This window comes from Hetaerina americana, unplaced genomic scaffold, assembly GCF_022747635.1.
Source record: "Hetaerina americana unplaced genomic scaffold, ioHetAmer1.1.p SCAF_2, whole genome shotgun sequence".
Taxonomy (NCBI): Eukaryota; Metazoa; Arthropoda; class Insecta; order Odonata; family Calopterygidae; genus Hetaerina; species Hetaerina americana.
This window is the reverse complement of record NW_027286763.1, coordinates 45,889,902-45,912,078: the sequence shown is the minus strand read 5'-3', so window position 1 is coordinate 45,912,078 and position 22,177 is coordinate 45,889,902. Positions and strand designations below refer to the sequence as shown.

General features: G+C 39.6%; 1 protein-coding gene across 1 annotated transcript in view; it reads left to right on the top strand.

Moving 5' to 3' along the window:
• Dr (muscle segmentation homeobox protein Drop) overlaps positions 1–18,365 on the top strand; it is a 38,631-nt gene extending 20,266 nt beyond the window's left edge. Inside the window, exon 2 of the mRNA XM_071585191.1 lies at positions 17,020–18,365. Coding sequence (XP_071441292.1) covers positions 17,020–17,648 — 629 coding nt within the window. The 3' untranslated portion in view covers positions 17,649–18,365. The remainder of the gene's footprint in view (positions 1–17,019) is intronic.
• Positions 18,366–22,177: the final 3,812 nt, after the last annotated feature.

The following is a 22,177-nucleotide window of genomic DNA, read 5'->3' as shown; positions in this document are numbered from 1 at the left end:
CCCAGTCGTTAGTGATTCGAGCCCGGTCATTCCTCCACTCTTCAACACCAAGTACCCGAAGCTGCAGATACGCTGTCGTCGCCGCCGCTAGAATCATTAATATTACTCTTTTTGACGTTTAGCTTATGTTATGCCCGTCGTGCGTAGTTCCTCACCTCAGCAATGGTTAATTTTTTACGCCTGTCTCAATGGTATTCTGAGATGGGGAACGAGGATAGGTTCCGAGCAAACAACACGAATGTTTGAGTTCTTAATGGATTGATGGACTATTAGAAAAAGGTAGTTCACGGAAATAGATAATGTCTTTTTTTTATATTTCGGATACAGTCCGACACATGCTCATTGGTTTAGTCCTGTCCTTCCTTTTTACATAGTGAAGGCCCTTTGAAGCGGATCGACTCTAAATCAGTGTCACTCATTCTGTCACAATAAGGACAAAATCGTGAATTACTCCCAAATGAAATGATTTTCTTCTTAACGAAAGGCGGAACTTAATTTTCTGAATATCACTTGTGTGCAGGAATGTTTTTGCTTCGGATTCTTTTGAGCTCCGCGTCCGCTAAACGAATTCCTCTTTTAGTGCGAAGGAGATCTTAGCGCTTCCATGTGTCGCCAGCTTTCACAAAACACGGGGGGGGGGGGGAGTTTGAGACGCTCAACCAGTTTGTTGTCGCGGGGTTGTTAAGTCTTTAGAAAATTCCCTGACGCCATCAAAGAGCCTATTTGTGAAATTTAGAAGTGGCTTTCGAGGGCGAGGCAGAAACTTCCCAAGAAAGGCTTCCTTTCTTCTAAGCGTTACACTTCGTAATATGCTAAAGTTGTAATCTGTCTCACACACGAACGTGTTTAAGTGACATTACGTATTTTTAGAGGAAAAACCATGGGCTGGGAATAATCCTTATTCGTTTTTTTTCTGATTTGATGTGATTTCAGCCATTTTCAAATATTCTAAGATTCTAATTACCAAACTAGTAATGAGACATAAGAACGCTAGGCAGTGTAATAGTTTTATATATATATATATATATGTATATATATATATATATATATATATATATATATATATATATATATATATATCTCATTAGACTTTATATTATGAAATATTATGAAGGATTTCATGTTTTCCCGGCGTATGGTATTCAAGAAGTTCTCTCGGGTTTCCCACCGGGTCAAGTTGTAGTGCACCCTGAAGACGATGGCAGAGTCAGCCTTCGAAACGTCGGTGCACTACAACTTGACCCGGTGGGAAACCCGAGAGAACTTCTTGAATGAAATATTATATTTTCTGCTGAAAGAGAACGTGTTTTATGTTTTTTTATTTTTTTTATAATTAGCTGTGTGTTTAGTAATTGTTACACAACCTTTGAAAGAATCAGGTATAGAATAAATAATGTACCTTTTTCATTCGTTATAGTGAAATGGCATATTCGGACTACCATACACGCTACTTTAACTGTACTTTAACCTAATTCTATGATGAAACTCAATTTTTTCTTAAAATTAACTTTAAAATCTAATGTGCGTTTTCCTTGCGTATTACGTTACGTTAGAGTCATAAATCAGTGTTTGGTACTTTCAGTCGGATAAGCGATGGGATGTGCACAAATAATCCTACTCGTATCATATCAATGAAGTTTTTGAGGATAATTTGATATTGATGATTGTAGAACTTTGAATATGACAGAAAAAAACAACGTACCCATAACTTTGGGTTGATATTTTTGCGATAATTTCAGGATAAGTCAGTCTGTAAAATACTAATTACGATGACAATAGCGAATGAGGCAATAAAAAAATGCCCCAAATTTACTTGAATTAATAGCCCATATACACAACACATACATACCCACTACTACTATTTACTGATTTGAAAAGGAAAAATAAACAGCATAGTCAGCTGATTTCGTGATGAACAATTATTTCATTTACAAAAGTGGCAAATTAACCCCAAAAAAGTTCCACCAGCAAGAAAATTAATGCTAGGCGAATGAAAATATCACATCTAAAGTGTATTAAAAACCGTTAACATAAATGTTTTATGAGGCCGAGGTTTCAGTATGTTCCATCGGTCAAGCGATTCCGATGGAAATGCGTCACAAAGCGGGCGTGATGGAATGCATAAGGAATCAGAAGATCGACGGCCATCAGTTCTCAACTTTTCCCTTGTTCTTTAAATTTCAACTTTAAAACGATACCAAATCTGGCCCACGGATTGTCCAACGTCCGCTTGTCGAGTCACGATAGCCTTATTGAGCCCGTGCCGAGAATTTCACGATTCCGTCTGCCTATCCTCCAATCACCAGCGGGAGATGGCCTACATTTTCCCAGAGGTAGGTATTCAAAACCGTAAGAAGACCGTGATGTAACCATCAAGGAAGCATGCGCAGTGATATGGGAAAAAACATAAGACCAATGGATAGATTTCGTACAATTGTCAAGTTAAATATAATTAAGACGATCATAACCTTCGTAATACTATAAATAAATCAGAAGTGCCAGATCTAAATCAATGAGTGACAATTATCCTCTCTCCTTTTACCTCAAAATGTCTTAGGATTCAGATATTATGAAATTAATTAAGAATGAAGGAATGAAAATAACTATATTGCTTGTCTTGATTTTATATCGCTGGCCTGTTGTTTTACTTTATTAGTATTTACGGGCGCATTTGTGGTGCTATCCGGCTTCTATCGACATTTACATAGCTGTGAGACCTAGCACTCTGGGTAAATGTAGCAGTAGTTCACGGAGAGATGAGTGAGGGAAGCGGTACGAAGGCCGAGAGGGGTCGGGAAAGAATGAGGGAATCGGATGACTCGAAAGAGGACGCGACAGATGACGAGGGGAGATAGGGGAAGGCAGACGAAGAAGGAGGGGAGGTAAACAGTGATGAAAATTCTGATGGGATGAAAAAAGCGAGAGGCAGGGTGCCTGAGGAGAGGGGGGAGGAACGAAAAAGGGGAGAATGGAGGAGTAGGTGGCAGAAAGGAAGCCATCCAAGCTCGCCAAGTAGAAGGGGCGTCGGGAAGAAAGGGGGGAGATCCTGAGGGGGGGAGAGAGTTAAGGGGTTGGAAAGAACGGAAGGAGTCGGATAAGAAATCGGAGTGGAGCAAGGAGGTACGAGGACACAAGAAGAACAAGGCAGTTTAAATCACCGCTCCCATTTTTCCGACACGTTTATTGTTGCAATGCTAGAAAAACTGGGATCTAGATACGGAACTGAGAGCATATACAGATATGCATATACATATACACATATACTATTTCCACTACGTCGGCTCCATTACTCGTTGGTTTAAGTTGAAAATTACCTAATTTTTTCAACTGCCTCACAGAATGCGTTTGACTATTTGACCAACTGATGACGCCAATGAAAAAGTATTAATGACAAAATTTGCATTTTCTGAACAAGAAATCCACAAAGGATACTAACTGGAGCTTCTCCGTAAAGTTCCCATATAATTAGGCGCCTGGTCTAATAATTTTAAAAGGCAATGCTGTCGCATTCATCATTTTACAAATTCATGATAAGATACGAGTGAAAAGCGTATGTATCTTGGCCACATAAAATCAGCGGTTGCAGTGAACCACATGTCTGTATGTCACTATATCGTGCTCAGTTTCAGCACAAATAAGATTTCTGAACTTCCGAAAACTAAACAAAATTAACCACAATTAGGGTGCAATATAATAATATATGAATATCTTGATCTGGTCCAGGTCCTCGAGATTAGTACGGAAGATATTTTAGAAAACATAAAGCAAATCATACGAAGTTTGTTTTGTAACTTATGTTAGATATTCAAAAAAGCATGCAACAAACTAATTAGTAGTACTATTTCTTACAATAGACGTAACTAAAAGAATTAACTATGTATTTTGAAATGGTCATGCAAATATTTAATGAATGAGAACATACTTACAGCTAGCAAGAACGATGTTAATACTTTAACTAAACAGATGATGAATGTAGACAGTCGGGGGAGGTTTGGGCTGAAGGATTGCTCCTCTGTCCCTCCTAATCCTGATCCTCTTATCTTCCGTGAGCGAAATCTGTGGCGAGTAAGGGTGCAAAATAATTACATTTCAATTCATGTCAATCAAACCATATCAGAGTTTACTCATAGAGTGAGCATAATTGAATATTTGATAACCAAGCAATGTGGATAAAAGTTATTAAATCCCATCGCCTGTCTATTAAAGGGTTATCTAAGAGGTTAAATAAAGTGAAGGAGAGAGTTACTGAGGAAACTACCCACAAAATATTTTGTTGAAAAATAGCAGAGATAGTGACGCGATACTGAACATACTCGTGATAATATGGCTATATATTTTAGGAGCTGCGGGAAAAAGTGGCAATAGGAGGGGACGAAGGACTGTAGAAGGGTTTAGAGGATGGAAAAAAGAACGATATATATATAACAACACAAGTTAGAAAGGAGTGGGGGCAGAGGAGGAGGAAGGGGAAGTGATGGAGAGGGGTAGGTTGCCGGAGAGGGAGGGCAGAACGCGGGAATGAGGCACACTTAACCTTACTGCACGGACGTTTTGCTTCGCCTGGCAGTCACCGTTTAGGGATCGACTTCTCCAAGGAGGAGGGGTGGGGTGGAGGAAGGGAGCGATGGGGGAGTTGGGGGTGAGTGATGGAGAGGGGCGATCTGTAAAAGGGGAAGGCGGCGGGGATTTGGGGGCGAGGGGGGGCGGGAGTTGAAGGTGGGCGGTTTGCTTAAGCGGGGAAGGGGAGAGAGGGAGTAAAGGGTAAAGAGTTTGTGGCCGCTGGTTGGGAAGGGGGGAACGCGTGGAAGAGAGAAAGAGTGGTGAGCTCATTAATCCTCGCGTTCAGGAATAGGAAGGCATGTTATGCGGATGGGGAAGAATGAGGGTAAGAGGATGGGGAGGATTGAGAGTGTGGTGGAGGGTGATATGGACTCGGTATTGGGCGAATGGTTGAAAAAGGGGGGAAATGGAGAGGGAATTTGGAGGGTGAAAGAGTGGCGGGGGAGGGAGGAGCATTGATGTTGCCGGCATAAGGAGACGGGTGAGGGGTGCGTAAAAATCAACGGGAGGGAGAGAGGTTGATGCGATGTGAAGCAACTGGTGATAGAAAATTGAGAGATTGGAAAAAAGTATCCCAGTAATGAAAAGGACCGCGCAAAATGATACTCGTAATTTGTTTACAATTAGGGAGCCAAATGAAAAGTTGTGGGAAAAATATCAGATTTATCATTTACCGTTTGTAAGTATCGGATTCCTTAGACTTCGTTGCCTGGAATGTAATGACAAGACTACGACGGTTATGTCAACTGTCAATGCTTAGGTTCGGTTCACACCGAGATGATAAATTGATGGGCTCCAGTCGCTGAATTCCAGAAATAGAATATATTTTCATTCTAAACGCAAATAGAGAATAAATATATTAAAAATACGAAATTGGAATGCAAAAGATAATTCAGTAAGGGTTTTCTTCGAAAAAAATGCAATGGCTCCATTATCTAGGGGTCCATTTCGCTCGGCCAGGACAAATTAATGATTTTGTACTACGTGCTCTCTAAAATTTTAAATGGAGAGGATAACTGTGTTTTGACTATGTGCGACAATACACCAAAGATTGGTTTCTTAAAGCTACATATTAGTTTACTTGTCATGCGCAATAGCACCCAGCTGACGATAATAAACGGTGTAGTCTTCTTTTAAAATTTAAGACCAAATGAACATAGTCAGCACATGATTTGAATTTTTTATATTGTGTATAGGACTGCTTTTATAGAGTTTATAAATTTAATGGTTGAGCCAATTGATTAAAGAATTTACTCCAGGTAATAAGGTACTCCTTATATAGTGCATATAATAGGTAAATCGTGGTAGTGCCGGGAATATAACCGAGCTTAGTTCAAGCGTACAACCTTGGACATTTTAGAAGTGCCTAGCGAATAGCTCTCTGTCTCCTATTCTATTAAATATCATTCCAAAAACATTTGAGACCCCAAACATGCCAGCCAGGCATCATTATTTTACATATTTTGGCCAGCATATATTTAAAACATGAAAAGCAATCATCATTTAGTACATATATACCAAACTAAAATACGCCATTATTCAAACTTTCAGTACTATCTACCTCTGTTATTCAAACCTAAAATAATTACTATAAAGCGTAGTACTACAGGTGTACTAGCCTTAGTAGGTCCGTATATCTTTATTATTACAAAAGAGAGGATTGCGGGCATGCTCAAATTATCCGGATACCTTTAAGCCGAATCATTATCACAGAATTACGAGAGCAACATTTTAAAGCAGTATTAGGCGTTTTTCTTTGGCTATCTGGGCGATTGTGTCGGCTATGTGATTTAAAACTACTGCCTACATGATTTATCACCCAACTGCAGGTGAATCTGAATGAGAAAAAAGTCGCTGGAAAGAATGGATAAAAAGATTCGGAGAAAACTACCCTTATTGTGAGCAAGCACAAATCAAGGGATTAGCTAGAAAAAGAATAGTGGCACGTGTCATGCGGCTTCAAGTGAATGTGACCACGTTTGGGACTTGAGCTGTGTTGTGGCCTACTCCTAACGTCAATGATGCTTTCTAATTGACCGTGAATATGCTTAGGCGTTACTACGCACAGGGCACATGGACTTAGACGGCGGCAAATGAAAGGGATTCCTTGTGAGACATGAAAGTCTTTTCGGATTTGGATGAGTGTGAAGGGGACGACTTTCTGTTTTTCTCAAATAGCCAACGCTAATTTTTCATAATTCAGCTCCTCTGCACCTCTGAACGGTGATAAGATTTCCTACTTATAGGGGTTGTTATGAAAGCACAAACTGTTCTCCTCATGTTTATATGACTCCATAGATTTGAGGTCGTAGGAAATTCAAATTTTAAAAACTAAGGCTTTGAAAATGATAACGAAATTCATTTTGATCTGCAATAATAGGAAGTATTAAATTAGAAACAAGGAAAAATATACTTTGCCACCAATCACAGGTAAATCCTATGACTACCGTTGCAATACGATTACAGAATATCATGCCCCCTATTCTACTGTAACTGACATTTTACTCCCACATAGGCAGTTTTCAAGTGCTTCCATTCGAAAGTTTTATTCATTCATTTCAGTTGGAAGGCTGGTTAAATTCTAGAATAATATAATATAAATATTATGTATATTACAGATGGTACATGAAATTTTCAACGCACTCGTGCTGTTATTGCTAGCTGTGTGAATGCTATTGAATATGAATTTTTCAGCAACACAGTCGCAAATTCAAGGAACAGGTAGAATGTAATGTTACGGAGAGATACACTAAATTATTGCACACAAATTAGAGATATTACGAGTATATTTCAGATTTCAGAGAAATAAATTTTGAAAAAGTATTAAAATATCTGGTTTCGAAGGCAAAAATAATTAATAATCGTAACGGTCGGTTCGTTTTTCATTTCATTGAATTTTATTAATTCCAATGAATGCCCATGGTGTAGAGAGCGACCTTTCAATGAAGTTCATATTATATTTTCAATAGAAAAGTATTTCTCCAGAGCGACCACCAACCAATTGTAACCAAAGTATATCTATTGAATAGCAAATACATAATGAAATGTTAATTACTTTATTTTGTTGAATTATCATTTCAGCTTAGTTTTTTACTCATTTCCAAAGTCATCCTCATAAAATATCAATTTCACGGCAGTCATTGCTCGGATGTTGGTATCCAGCCACCGTAAAATACTTAAAAGTTTTTTTTCAAAACGGGAGTATCTCTTGAATGCATTCATCTCTTAAATCTATACAAACCTCCCCCAGGTTCTCCTAACGCCATTTCTTCCACTCTTTATCACGTTTGATGCGTCTTTTTTCCAATTATATATCGCTTGCTCCAATTACCTCCCCGAGCTTGCCGCGTGAGCAGTTTCCCCGAGGAAATTTTCCAAGCGATCAATTAGGTATACCATAAGAAATGAATTCGCAAGGGAGATTGCGTTCTAACAAATCGACCGGGTAATATGTATTTCGATCGAAAAAATTACTTTCCTAAGGGATCGTGTGGCGGCGTCGATAATTTTAACAGTGCGCGGCCGCTTTATTAAATTCAGAGAGTATTATTCATTTCCAGCATTTTTCTTATTTTTTTCCTTAATTTCCCTCCCTCCCATTTTCCATCCTTCCCCATTTCGTGAATCCCAACGACTTCTTCCAATTGCCATTCCCCAGTTTCCGCATCAATTGCTTCTTCACTTAACATGTCTTAACCACTTTTCATCGGCCCTTTTTTTCACGTTCCACAGTGATTATGTAAGGCGCTTGCTTTGAGGACAAAAACAGCTCTGTCTGGCTCTTAGAAGCATTGGAGGGGGTTTACCAGACGCTCTAGGAAGATGGGACAGCGTGCGGGAAGGAGGTGCTTCTTCGGATGAGGGGAGATAGGCAAGGAAAAGAGTGTAAAGGGTATGGGAGGGAGAGATGTAGACGGAGTAACGATATAGTGATGAAGCCGTGGGAGGTGGGAGAGCTTTTATGCCATCGAATAATCAAGAAGGTCTCTCGGATGGACTGCTTTTTTGAAAACGAGAAGAAATATGAGAGAGGAGTGTCTGGGTCCGGAAAAAAAATAAGGGAAGGCCTAATGCAAATGAGGAGGGCGGATATCATGTAGAAGTGAGCGCGCAAGTTTTTTTCTTTGCTCCGTCTCCTTCTCTCGCAAACCTTATTAATCAAATTCCTAATGAGATCCTTTTATCCCATTCGTCGGAGCAGCCTTCCTTATAATTAAATAAAGGAATTTTTCAGACGTTGACTGCATAATGTTCTTATATTCGATATACAGTTTTTTTATCTCGTTATGGTCTCATTCAATAAATAAATGCTAATTTTTTATAGAGTAATTGTGATTTCATGTATTCAATCGAGGTGCATTCCGTGTGAGGAGTTTTTGATCGGTCATAAACTGCGAAGCATGAGCAAATGGCATTAATTGACATACTTTTAACGGATAATTATTTCGGATTGAAAATAATTTTTCTACTAAATTTTCTGGAAGGAGTTAAAAATTGATAATTCTATTACAAAACGAGAAACTTGATTGCCTGGCATCGCTTTTATGAAACAACTTTCTCGCTTATTTAGAATAACCCATCAAAGATGCTGGAGCTAGATTTTCACGCTTAAGTGGTTGATACAAAGGTGATAGCTATTTATTAAGTCTAATTACTGGCACTTTGAACCAGTTCGTTGAATCACAAAATAGTTCAATTCATTATGTTGTGAAAAATTGGAGACATGTATCATTCTCCTTCAACCTATGCTTTCCGATTAAATTTTCCGATTTGCATTATTTATGCATACATATTACATACATATACCACTAAACACTCTCCATTAATGTACCAATAAAACCACACATCATGCCATGCTATACATCAATTTTGATATTTACAATATACTTTCCCATAATCATACCAGGACACCAAACATAAAATCTCTTCAAGGGCTTGGACATCACTATATTATCTGTGGAATGATTATCTTAGGTAAAAATAACATATTCCTGGCTACTCCCTTCTCACCTCTCTCCATTCCCTCCCGAGGCAAGGCATTCATTAAATACCCCTGGTATCATTTAGGCCTTCTACGTTCTTTAAAGGTGGTAAATCCATTCTCTTAAAGGGGCAGCGGGAGTGGGAAAAGAGAGCGAGGGGGTGGGGTGAACTCAGGGAAGAGCATAATTGAGATGTATATCCAGGATTACTCGATTGGATGGGAATTTGCTGAGAAAGCGGGAGGTCAAGATTTGTCCCGATGGGAGAAAACCCTTCCATTAGGAATGGGATTGGGAGGGGGAGCAGTTAACCTGTTGGCGCGGTGCGGGATGTCGTGCCAAGGACGGTTATAAGGAGATACACGCAATAAGAGCGGGAGCATTTGGAGGAGGATGTGTGTGGGGAGGGGGGCGGAGGTGGGGAAAGCAGACACGGCGGAGCACCGAGATGAGGTATTGGGAGATGTTTTTGCGGGCGCCTATATCGGGAAATTATTGCGGCAGAAACCAGCGGCGATGGTCGATCTGAAGTGGAGCTCACGTTTGCCGTAATTTATACAACTGCTTTCCACCGAGTTCGGAAGGAAGGAATGGATACGGGGAGGAGTGGGGATAGAAGGCGGGTGGGTGGGGAGCGTCAGGGGATGTAACGAAGGATGACAGGAGCGATTCGGGAAAGGGTTGCGAGGAATTGCGAGGTCTGTGAGCGTCTCTGCTCTATCTATTAATGAAAAAAATAATGAAGACGGTACTTCGCTAGCTCGGAAGTTGACTTGAGTCTCAAGATATTTTTAACGCGTTTAAAGAATACTGGTTAATTCATCCAAATACTTACTGTTCTTTGATGCTCAATTTTATTTTCGCCAGAGTATTTCGTAGTAACGATAAAGCTCAAGACAATAATCATAAGAGTACCAAAGGCAAAAATATGAGAGACCTGAGGGAAAAATGAATGAAAATCAAAGTTTTAACTCTTTTTTTTTGTAATAGTTCATTTACGATCAAGTTTAAAATTCAGTAAGAATTTGTGAAAAATTTAAAATCATAAAAAATACTCTTGTGTGCTAGCGAATTCAAATGAGTGGAATGCATAATTTCAATTTCTATGTAAATCTATACGAGTTTCAATAGTTGTTGAAAATTGATTTTATCTTTTGATGAGAGATTTTTCCATAGCGGAGCTCTAACAAGGTTTTTTCAATGCGCGTCTTTTATGATAATATAAATATGTTGAAGAAAATTTACATTAAGCACATTATTTTGTTTTTCTAACAACCTACCATTGTTTTTTTTTAAGCGCATAGAGTTAATTACAAAATGACTGTATTCATCCCCCAGAGGATGCTATCCACCGCTCATAAATATTAATGTAGATGGCATAAACAGCAGTATTGATATATCAATCTATATATAATATCAATATACGTACAGCCATCAACCCGAAGGTCAGTTTGGTAGGTGATTGTAGATCTCACCAAGTGTTAAACTCAACGGAGCATGACATTCACAATCAGGGTATGGGGGCTAGTTCCTTTTCCTGTGCTGGCTACGGTTTCCCAGGAATATCTGGCACCCGAAAGATCACACTACTGAGAGTGCCCAGAGAGGTTTGCCGTGGAATAGAATCCAGGCCCCACGGTTAGTATTCCAACACTCTTCTCCTGAACTACGGAGACCCCGTTTTTGAAAATGCGACCTGTTTTGATACATTGATGATAATAGTTAGGCGTTAAAATGGTCATTTGGTATTTTCTGTCAAATTATTCTTGGAAGAAGAGGAAGTTATTAGCATGATTCCTTATGTATTCTCAAGAGCAATGCCTCCGTAATATATATATGGCATGTAGTAGGGTTTTAATGGTGGCCTATTGTAGGAATCCTGGTGTGTTTATTAACTAAAAGGTGTACAAGACAATCAAAAATGCCATTTTCCCCGAAAGTGAAGCTCAACCATCTGTATCCCCTCATTTTTTGGAGTCTAGGTAGCATGGGCGCTTTTACGCGACCTGCCATGGACGCAACAGGAAACCGCCCGCTTTAATTCTTCGGGGCAATTTGGCTTTTGACATTACACACCGGGTGACCTCTTCTTTCACCTCCGGACGCTACGTGGGAAAATTGTCGAGACACCGGCAATAATGAAGGTCGATGGATTATAATCAAAAAACTTGTCGACAGGGAAGCCAGGAAAAATCAGCCTTAAAGGAATAGGCATAAGAAACAAACATCGTGCCTCAATATATCCGTGCGTGTGTGTGTGTTTATGGGAACGCGTGTGTCTTGAACTGGTCTTTTAACGATTGCTTATATAGTGGGATCATAGAGGGGTTTGGAGAGGTCATGGGAAGGAAAGGTCTCGTTCTCCAGCCCGTGTTTGTCGATTGGGTGGGAAATATATAGAGGCGCAAGTCATTCGCGAGTTGTTAAGAAGGGTGCCTGGGGGGGAAAAAATCCATTGTCTCCGTAATGAGAATCCAGTTATGCGAAACAATTCGGAATCGATTAAATTTCCCCTCTCGGACGAACTTGAAAGGGAGTGTTGGGGGAGGTAGAAGGCCAAACAGAGACCGGAAGCAACGGCTAAGTGTGGATTCAGTTTTGGCGCTATGAGGGGAGGGGGGGCAATCATGGAGGAAGTGAGTCGGCATTTAACCACACTTCATCCATCCAACCCTGGCCCTTCAAACCCAGCAGTGTCCGCGGGGGTCCTGCCGCGGAAGGTCGCACAATGGAGGGCGAGAGGCAAGCACAATTATAATTATCCTCTACCCCGGATGTCAAGGTGACCGTCTCACCCACAAACTTACCCTCCTCCCCTATGGGTCACGGGGACAGACTATCACCCTGACCTTGTGCCTACCTCCGGAAGGACAGGAAGGAGGCCTTTAGGGACTTCCATGACCATCCCACCTCCTCCAAAAATCATATTGTATTTATGAGCCCGTGCATGTTTAAAGAATGCCGACGCAGGCAGCAAGCATGGACATCGAAAATATTTAAACATTTATGTATGCGAGGGTCACACACTATGAACTCTCTGCAGTTAAACGAGCTCAGACATCAGGGTTTATTAAACTATGAATATCATATGCACAAATATTTAAATTTTTAATTCAGTCTTAACGTTATTGATTAATGTTATGACTCGATCTCGGATATGGCATGGTGGAGGCCATTGAATTGTATGATCTCATGTGAATTTCCACATTGGTACGAGTATTGGAAGGACCCTGACAATTTCAATGGCATTCATGAAAAGTGCTTGGGCACAAATGAGCTTAATATGCAAGAGGACTTTCAATGGATCCAATAAATAACAGCATAAACGCGTCCAGGGAAATTTCAACAAATTCACTCATGCCTACTTCCAAAGTCACCGAGTAACATGGTTACTTTACGACTGCTTTACATAATGACAATTGAAAGTTAATAGTGGTTGAAACGTATATTACTGAATACAAAAATGTATTGATTGAGCAATAGGTTTTTAAACTTCCAAGTGTATTATAAATAATTCGAGTTTACTCAAATGTGCCAGCTATTTTTGCTTTAATTTGCAGTTGCTTTCCCTTGTTGTTGTTGCGTTTTATGTCAATTCTCGATATTTCCTAGTTTTTGCGACGAATTTTGAATGAGGTGAATTAAAAAATACAAAAAAATGACGCAAATTTAATAATTTTAATCTAGTAATTTAAGCGAGCAGAGGATCTTCTGTTTTACCTTTTTCAAGTCCATAAATTGCTATGAATGCATAAATAATGAAATTGACTTAATTTTTTACGAAATACTTGAAATTTCCTCACTTTGAAAATGAAATTGTCGTCATATTGTCCGGTAACTGCGGTCTGGCATTCATTTACACCTGCAGTAATCATTATTTGGATACGTGCGAGTGAAGAATCGCTTGTCACTAAGTGCTAAATAGTCTTTGAACTATCCAGTTAATCTAGTAGAGCAAACCTTATTTACGGGTTGATTTCTCAATTGAATTCACAGTCTTAAATTACTTTTGGTTCACACGACAGTAGTATACACACATATGTATGCCATATGCGGTAGAGTAGAAAGCATTTAAATCAAATAGGAATATATGTAGAACCTAATAAAGGGCAAATCCTTAGGTAAATAACTTTAAGTGATGAAAAATTATAATCTCCAAGAAAATTAAATTTCCGACGTTCTGTACATTTCTTTATAGGTGAAAATGTCTCTATCGGATGGACATCGTGAACATATTTTTTTCCCCACGCAACCAATCTTCTATTGTAAACGATGGCTCCAGAGCACAATGTGAAAATAAAAACGTCTGCAAGGTTGCTTTCCATTCTATAAAAATCGAGAATTTTCTCTTTGTGGGTGCGACAACCAAGAAGATAAGGCGTTAATGCTATCGGCCACCAAGATCTTCAGCAGTCATTATGCGTCGTCTGAAAGGCGATTCAGCTGGTTCAACATGGGCAAGGCTAACATTCGCCCGGCAAAATAAAAAGAAGTTTATCGCCCGCCTCATTTTTATTCTCTCCTCTCAAAAACCGCGATTTAGGGCAGGGTTCGGAGGAGATAGAGAAAGAAATAAAATGGAAGAAAGAAGGGGAGAGGAAGGAGCAAAGCAGAGGTTGTCCGAAATATCTGTTTCCGTCGAATAAACTACAGCCGGCGATTTCCGGTGTGGGTACTGGTGGGTGCTCCGAGAGGGAAGACGGGTGTGGGCAGGCAGGTCGTCTGGACATGTCGACGAGGTTTTTGGAGGAGCCGCTTGATAATTTAAAAGGATCCGCTTTGCGTGAGCGTGTCTATTTGTGTGGGAGAGAGGATGTTTGGGACCTGGTTGGGGAGTTAGGTCCTCTATTGTCCAGAGTCCATCGCCACCCTTGAGGGAAGAAGAGGACATCTAATTGCTAAGCTCTGTGTGCACGTTTATGTGACTCAAACCCATTCCTCCTCCTCCTCCTTACATAAGGCTCCCACTTCGCTCGCCTCACCCGCCCTCGGCTGCTCTTTCCCGCCCCCTCCCTCCCCACTTCCACCCCCTTGCCAATGTCCAGGTGTGCAGGGCGTGTGGGCCAGTGTCGGAACCCACGCCACCACGACCCGGCCACCGATAGCTGCCGTGGCCGCTGCAGTCGCCCATCTCGGCACATGGGCCAGCTGCGTCGACCGCATAGCACTTCGCTCCCACCTAATTAGCCTGACCAGTGGATACAACACCTTAATAGTTCTGAATACTGGTTTATCTATCGGACATGAACGTCAACGATGAACTCAAAGCAGTTGTTTCTCTATTTCTCGTGATAATCCTCGTCTTGTAGCAACAACAGAAACAAAGGACATCCGTCTATTTGATAGAATTGTTATAAAAAACTAAGTAATATGATCAATTAAGGTCATGCGAACTAATCTGTAAAGTAAGGTAATTATTATCAGCAGGGATTGAAAATATTACTACTTAGACAATGGTTTACTTTGGATAAATACATATTAATATACTTTAAATTGGCCAAAAAAAGAACCGAATAAAGTAACTGATTTGCTAGTTTATGGTACACTCAAAATGAAATAGTCTCGTATATACATCATAGCATTGAAATAATAATGAGAAATTAAATTTTATTCCGTTGGAGGGCAGCAATAATAATTATGACTAAATAGAACATGATAATAGTTTAAAAATATTTTGTAAACGAAATTCACAATAAGTTGGAAATGGCATGCATGCCATTTTACTTTGGGGTTAAGAATACAACCTTCTGATTCAGCTCATTTAATGGGTAGTCATCCATGAATTTGACCTATTCAACTAATAATACGACACCCCATAATCTTATGTATTTCTATTGGTTTTAAATCAAGTTCTTCAAGCAAATATTTCTTGTTCGTGTATCTCCAGCAATTGCAGTTATGATCTGAACCCATATTTCGGTTCTCAGGCAGCAGTAATTTTGACACTTAATGCTGACATATTTTATGAGAAATAATTAGAATGCAATGTATGTTGTGTAATTTTGAAAGAAAGTGTGTTCAACTCACAATGCAATTAAACTCCTCAAAGATTCCTGTTAACGCAGCTTTGAACTACAACGTGTTGGCTAGATGTGATACCTGCATTTCATACTTTTTTAGCACAACATCATAGTTCTCAAGGTGCCAGTAAACTCAGAAACTTGGAGTTATATTCTTGATTGTTAGCGAAATGATTTATCATATTATTTGTTCACAATATTGGATAACTCTTTGAAGCAATTATGGGAGCGGCGATATGTGTCTAGCTATCAAACGAGTTTTGCAACTATGGTGCAGAATGGAAGAGACCTTTCTTTCATGTTTAGCCAAAAAAATTTACCTTGAAATTTACTTCCGATAATGTATGAAACTGCGCAATCATTTATCGTTTAGACGCTTTACCTTAAGATTGATGACATTAATCACCGTGGTGGAGACTTTGAAGGCTCGCAGTGGAGTGCTCCAACTATCACCTATCAATATCACGAAATATTCAAGAGCAAATTGAATGGAGAGTATTAGCATATAAATAAGTGTTATTTAAATATGTGTGATGCTCTTACCCGAGAATTGCATCCGTCTTAATTTTATTACGACTGAGTTTTGCAAAAGAATAAGAATAAAGATGGATAAAAATAAAGGAAAATATCAAGCACCACTCCTAGTTACACTAACGAATGCTTGTCAATGTTATACTTGGGTATACACCCTGATTTATATCAAATGGTATAAAAGTTGGGAGGAGTTAGAAACATTGAAACCACTTGAGCAAAGTTTAAGTATACGCAATTGGATTGAGTAAACAAATTATTTCAAAATTATACTTTTACTGTTAAATTACAAAGATTTTTCTAACAGGTACTCATTCCAGCCGTGAATTTTCTCAGTGTAGTTCCTATATATCATATGCAAATCTCTGGGAGAATTCGACCTTTAGAATTTTATCAGTATAGATTAATTTTCTAGTTATAAGAGAGGATTTGAATTGCAACAACTGGACAATTATTTCATAGATATGACCTGTGGCTCTCATTTCTACCTACAGTTTCAAACAATGTGTCGGCGCACTCCTGCTATTAATTTTACATTCAGGATACGTTATTAAATGACTTTTAAACATATCAAAAACGATGGAAACATTTTAAATCAAGCATCCCCAAGACAATTAAATACTTTCGCCTGTTACTGAATTTAAATCATGCAAATACAGTTTGCCATTAATGAAACTGAACGGGAAAAATATCAATAAGCGATTAAATATGAGATAGAAGATTATGAATTTTGCCAAGAAATTTTGAATAATGAGTTACAATAAGTAAAAAACTCTATGGTAACTGCTTGAGGTTCAAATAGCAGGCACATAATATATGCTATTTACATTACAATTTTGTTGTATTTGCATTTTATGTATTTTTAATGTTACGAATGCAAAATAATTTTCAACGGCATTTTACATTTCTTTTATCCTCCTACGCAGATCCGAATGACCCACCGAAGATCAAATGCAACCTCAGGAAGCACAAACCCAACCGGAAGCCGCGAACCCCCTTCACCACGCAGCAACTTCTATCGCTGGAGAAGAAGTTCCGTGAGAAGCAATACCTGTCGATAGCCGAGAGAGCCGAGTTCTCATCATCGCTTCACTTAACGGAGACGCAGGTCAAAATATGGTTCCAGAATCGGAGGGCAAAGGCGAAGAGGCTTCAGGAGGCTGAGCTGGAGAAGTTGAAAATGGCGGCCCGACCCCTATACCCGCATCACCATCCTCACCACCACCACCACCCACCCTTCGGGCTATTACCGCATCACCCCCACCACCCATCCCACCCACACCACCACCTATTGGCGCCGCACCCTCTCGTACAGATGCAGAGGCACCACCAGCACCACGCCCCGCACCCGTCTCAACTACCATCGCCCCTCGGACCGTTCCCGGGAATCTGCCACCAGCCGCCTCCTCCCCCGTCGCACCCCCAGCAGGCCCATGGGCCGACGCCATCGGCGACAAATCCCCAACCTCCACACGCTGCCTCACCGGCCACCTCCCCGTCACTCAGCGCCCCGTCTCCAATCCCATCTCCGACCGGCTCCACCGGGATGTCGTAGCGGGTCGCGGATGAATTCCAAGACGGAGCCCGCGACTGACCTAAGACGTCGCGGGAACCATGAAATGGCCGTTCCACCTCTCAATAAGCTTCTCTTTGTGCCGGAGCGTTGCGTGGTTTCTATCTCTAAAAACTGAGTGAATCCAATGCATCGAGTGGAATTGATATTCCGAATTGTGTGAGTAAACGGACTCTGAAAAGATTCACGTTTGCGAATGGCTCTTGTGGACATTGGAGGAATATATACCTCTTAAAACACTGACAATTTGTTGGGCTCAGTCATTTCATAGTGTTGCGCTGCCTACGCTAGAGGTACACAGGGGAGTGCAGCAAAAATCTAGTAAGAGACATGGATCCAATGGATCCTCCAATTCTGTGAGCTAAATATCATGTTCGCCTTTCTCATTTCAGAGATGAGATGGCATGGAAAGAAACATTGAACAGACTAACCTCCATGAGTTTGAATGCTTTGAATACCTTAGTTGTAGCCAAGGACAAAACTTTAATTAAATATATGCTCAACTCATTCATACATTCTGGAGTGATATCGTTATGAGAGACATGCAGACATTTCATCATGTAAATACAAAAACGTGTAAATGAACTTTGTAAAGTATATGATATCATGATTAATTATTATAACTATTATTATTATTATTTTATGTATTCATATTTCCGTTGAAGTGAATGTGTTTAGAGAATTTGAAGGGATGAGAGATGATAGATAAGATACGGAATAAACTCCTTATCACACTATTTACCTTATTATTATTTTACAAGGAATATGTTACTTCTTACCATAATATTGATCTCAATCAGCGCCAAATAATATTCGGCTATGTAGCCTAAAAATAAATGGAAATTTTTGCTTACACGTGAGGATATATATTAAGGTCTTTATTTAAAATAAGAAACTTAATTCCTACCACAGCGCATTTCATCTATTCTAGGTCCACTGAAATTATTTTTTGTTAGCTAATTATTATCACTTGTATAGGTCAAAATTTCTTTAAAAACTGAATCAGAATATTAAATTTATGATTCAAGTTTTGCTACCTTGAAGCAATGAGTAAAGAAATAATGCGCCGATCTCAAAAAAGGTTTAATTAGACCAACAAGAAATACTTCAGGAGGGTAATTCTGATTTAGTTTACTTTTAACTGCGTTAGAGAAATCCGAGGGCATTTGAATTTTAGAAAGTAAAGTTAGTCTAAGGTAATGGGAGTAATAATTTTTTAAGCATAGGGAAAGGCAAGGACAGCGGTGACCATATGGAAAGTATATTGTATTTTTTATGAAACCAGCATTTACATTTTATTTGGATAAAATCGTCTTTTCATTTATATTTCTGGGATCTGTTGGGGGAATACGGGGAAAAAATACAGGTTTCAAAATCTTTCATTCCAAAGGTGTTTGTCATTGCAGTAAATATGATTTATTCAAGTATGGTACTACTGTAATACAGCATCCTTAATTGAAGACATACCTATTGCTATAATTCAAGCACATAACCTAGTTCATTAGTTATTTCGAACCCAAAAGGAGAGTATTATCCCCTTCAATTTATTTTCATGAATGTAAGTATTTGTTAATATTTTGCACACTTGAATTATATAATAATACTCATTCAATATTAGAAATCATTTCTATAATAACAAGGGGTGTGCGCCAGTGTTTGGTATGATGTTATGTGCCAGGTACTTAAACTCAATCGCAATGGTATGCTTATATGATGACACAAAATTAGGAATATGATCGCACAGGCTTGGGAAATTTGAATACATGCACGCAAGACATTCGCATCAAATAAGTTATTTTATTTAAAAGGATTTATTGTTTCACAATGAATTTGGCTCCTCGCCAGGCACTACCCTCGCCAGGCACTATCGGGGGTTGATAGTAAAATACTTAATTCAGCGGATTCTGGTGGTCATTGCTCAGGACTACTGATGGTATTTTGCCTTTATACGCTTAATTACATTTATTTCAACCTGAAAATTACAGTTCAAAATAAAATGCATATTTAAAATTCACAAAAGAAACGAGTGACTCAATTACAAACTAATTTTGAATTAAATTGAATTTGGTATAGTTTCTTTACGAGTTCATTTATTCTAAAACCATCGGACGAAATCCACCGGGTGATACAAATCCTGTCGAGTCACTAGATTATGATAATCGTGTATTAAGTGAGGCTCTGTCGTGAAGATCCGCGTTAACAGGTATCAAGGCGCTGGAATTATTTCACAAAGCTCTAAATATAATATCTCTCCCTGGTCTTGGCTTATGCTTAAGACTCCATCGCCGTTAACTACGGACGCTTCATAAAGGGCTCGGCGCCAGGGGGCTCACTAGTGTGCGTAGAAGTGCAAAAACAAATCCTGACGCACTAGTCGGGGGTCACTTCTGAGAATCACGGCGACTTTCCGTTTATGGACCCGTCCGCAGTACACTTCTCAGTGAGGGAACGCGGTTAGTTCGCTGGTTAGTATCTCAGCGGTCCTTCCTCCCAGATGATTTCCCCTCGAGGCCACCGTGCGGGGAACTTATGAAGGATTGATTAAAAGTATTGCGTCCATCCATAAACTCAGCGCATTGGAAATGTGGGGGCATTGTAATTTTTATATTTTTCACTCGCCTTTCATTTCCAGAAGGGGATAAAGAAACTCAGCTTTGGCGGCAAATCCCCTCGGCACACGCTAAGATCAATGGAGGGGAGGTGAGGTGGACGAGGTGTGGAGCGGCCGGGCGATGCTGGTGGGAGGTGGAAAGAATGAATGGTAGGGTGAGGCCGGCGATGGAGGGTGGGGACGGAACCACGGGGAATGGTGGGGCATGGCCGTAATTGGAGCTGTCAGTTCGGTAATGAAAAATTCGCAAATGAAACGCCGGGGATGGGAGTAGACTGAGGGAGCACTTTTCTATCTCGATTTCTTTCCCCGCACTCTCCTCCTACCTATATGACTTAGCGGCGGACATATATACCACTTGAGATTTATGGCGGCTTTACAGCCTTCCTCCCTCCTCATCCCTCCTTTCCTATTGCCTCCCTTCCCACCCCCGTCCCCCTTGACACCCTCGGGTGAAGAGGCCGTTGACGGCCGTCTGCCTCTCACCGCTGGAGGCGCGGCATCGACCCTCTCACTCCAATCATTAGCAGAGGAGTTTGTCATTGCTCAAGTGATGGGCGGGATCCTTAGCAGGGTGATTATTTTAGATCAATGCAAATTAGCATAACGTCCCGGTTCTCTCCTCTTCCTGAATCGGAAGTTCTTTTCACCATCTTTCGAGCGATTGCGAAAGGAGTCAAGGGAGCTCTGCCGATTTCAAACGTTAAGATATGTCAGCTTAAATATCAGCGAGCATCACTAGATCTCACTACCAGTATCGTATGTAGGTAAAGTTAGTTATTAGTTACGAGAGCATATAATCGTTTACATTCAAGCTTGGTAGTTCGAAGGATGACGCTCTCCTGAAACGGCAATACTTCCAACTAAGGGATGAAAATCTACCCAAGCTGCACTTTATTAGTTTGAGTGACAAGTAGCCAGTAATAATCGAAGTTATTTATTACAAGGACATTTTCACAGACATTAGGTCACTTCGATTGTTCCATGTGCTATCGGAGATGAGTTATAGTATTGAATCGTCATAATTAATGCATAGCTCCACTCTCTCAATAATTATACATTCAGATCCTCGTGGAAATGGTAGTAAACATGTAATCGTAGTCGAGATGGGGTGCCAATCAATAAATTAAATAACAGAGGGAGACACTTTTGCTGCTTTGAAAAAAACTGTCTTCCGATCGATCAGCAGGGGAAAAATTTGACGTTTCTCCTATTGATAATGCTGGAAGCAAGAAATTAATATTCGCGGTGACCACTTCTTATTTATTACGCATTTCCCGCAGGAAGGAGTAAGACCAGTCTCACACCCCCAGTCACGGAATCAAAAGGTAAGCTCTTTTCATAAACGCTCAGTGATGGCAGACTCAAACCTATAATTATATTGAAATCTTTTTACTTGAAGAGATTAATAAGACACTCATGATCAAAATAATTTATATTAAAGCATTAAAATATTTATATCGCGTTTAAAATCGGTTTTAATTACGTCAATAATATATCTTTAAGGAATCAGATTTTCTTCCAGGTTGACGAAAAAATTAATTTTTTTTCAATTTTATGAAGATTTTCAATGTTGTACATATACCGAATAAAGTAGTTTTTAAATTTAATGCGCTACGATATGGCATGTATAAATTATAAGAAAATTTTAATACTACTACACGGGGGTTTACTTTCATATCATGACCACTTATAACTTATATAATATTGCTCGTCATTTAAGCATTGCATTCGTTAACTCGTATCGGAACGCAATCTTGAGAAGTTTATTGAAAATGAGAAATAATTTACTCGTAGTAAATTCATGACAGAAGTTTAATTTTTTAATTTATAGACAATTATTTTATTACATTTTTATTAATAATGCCTCAGTAACCTATAGAGTTTTGATAGGTTTTCA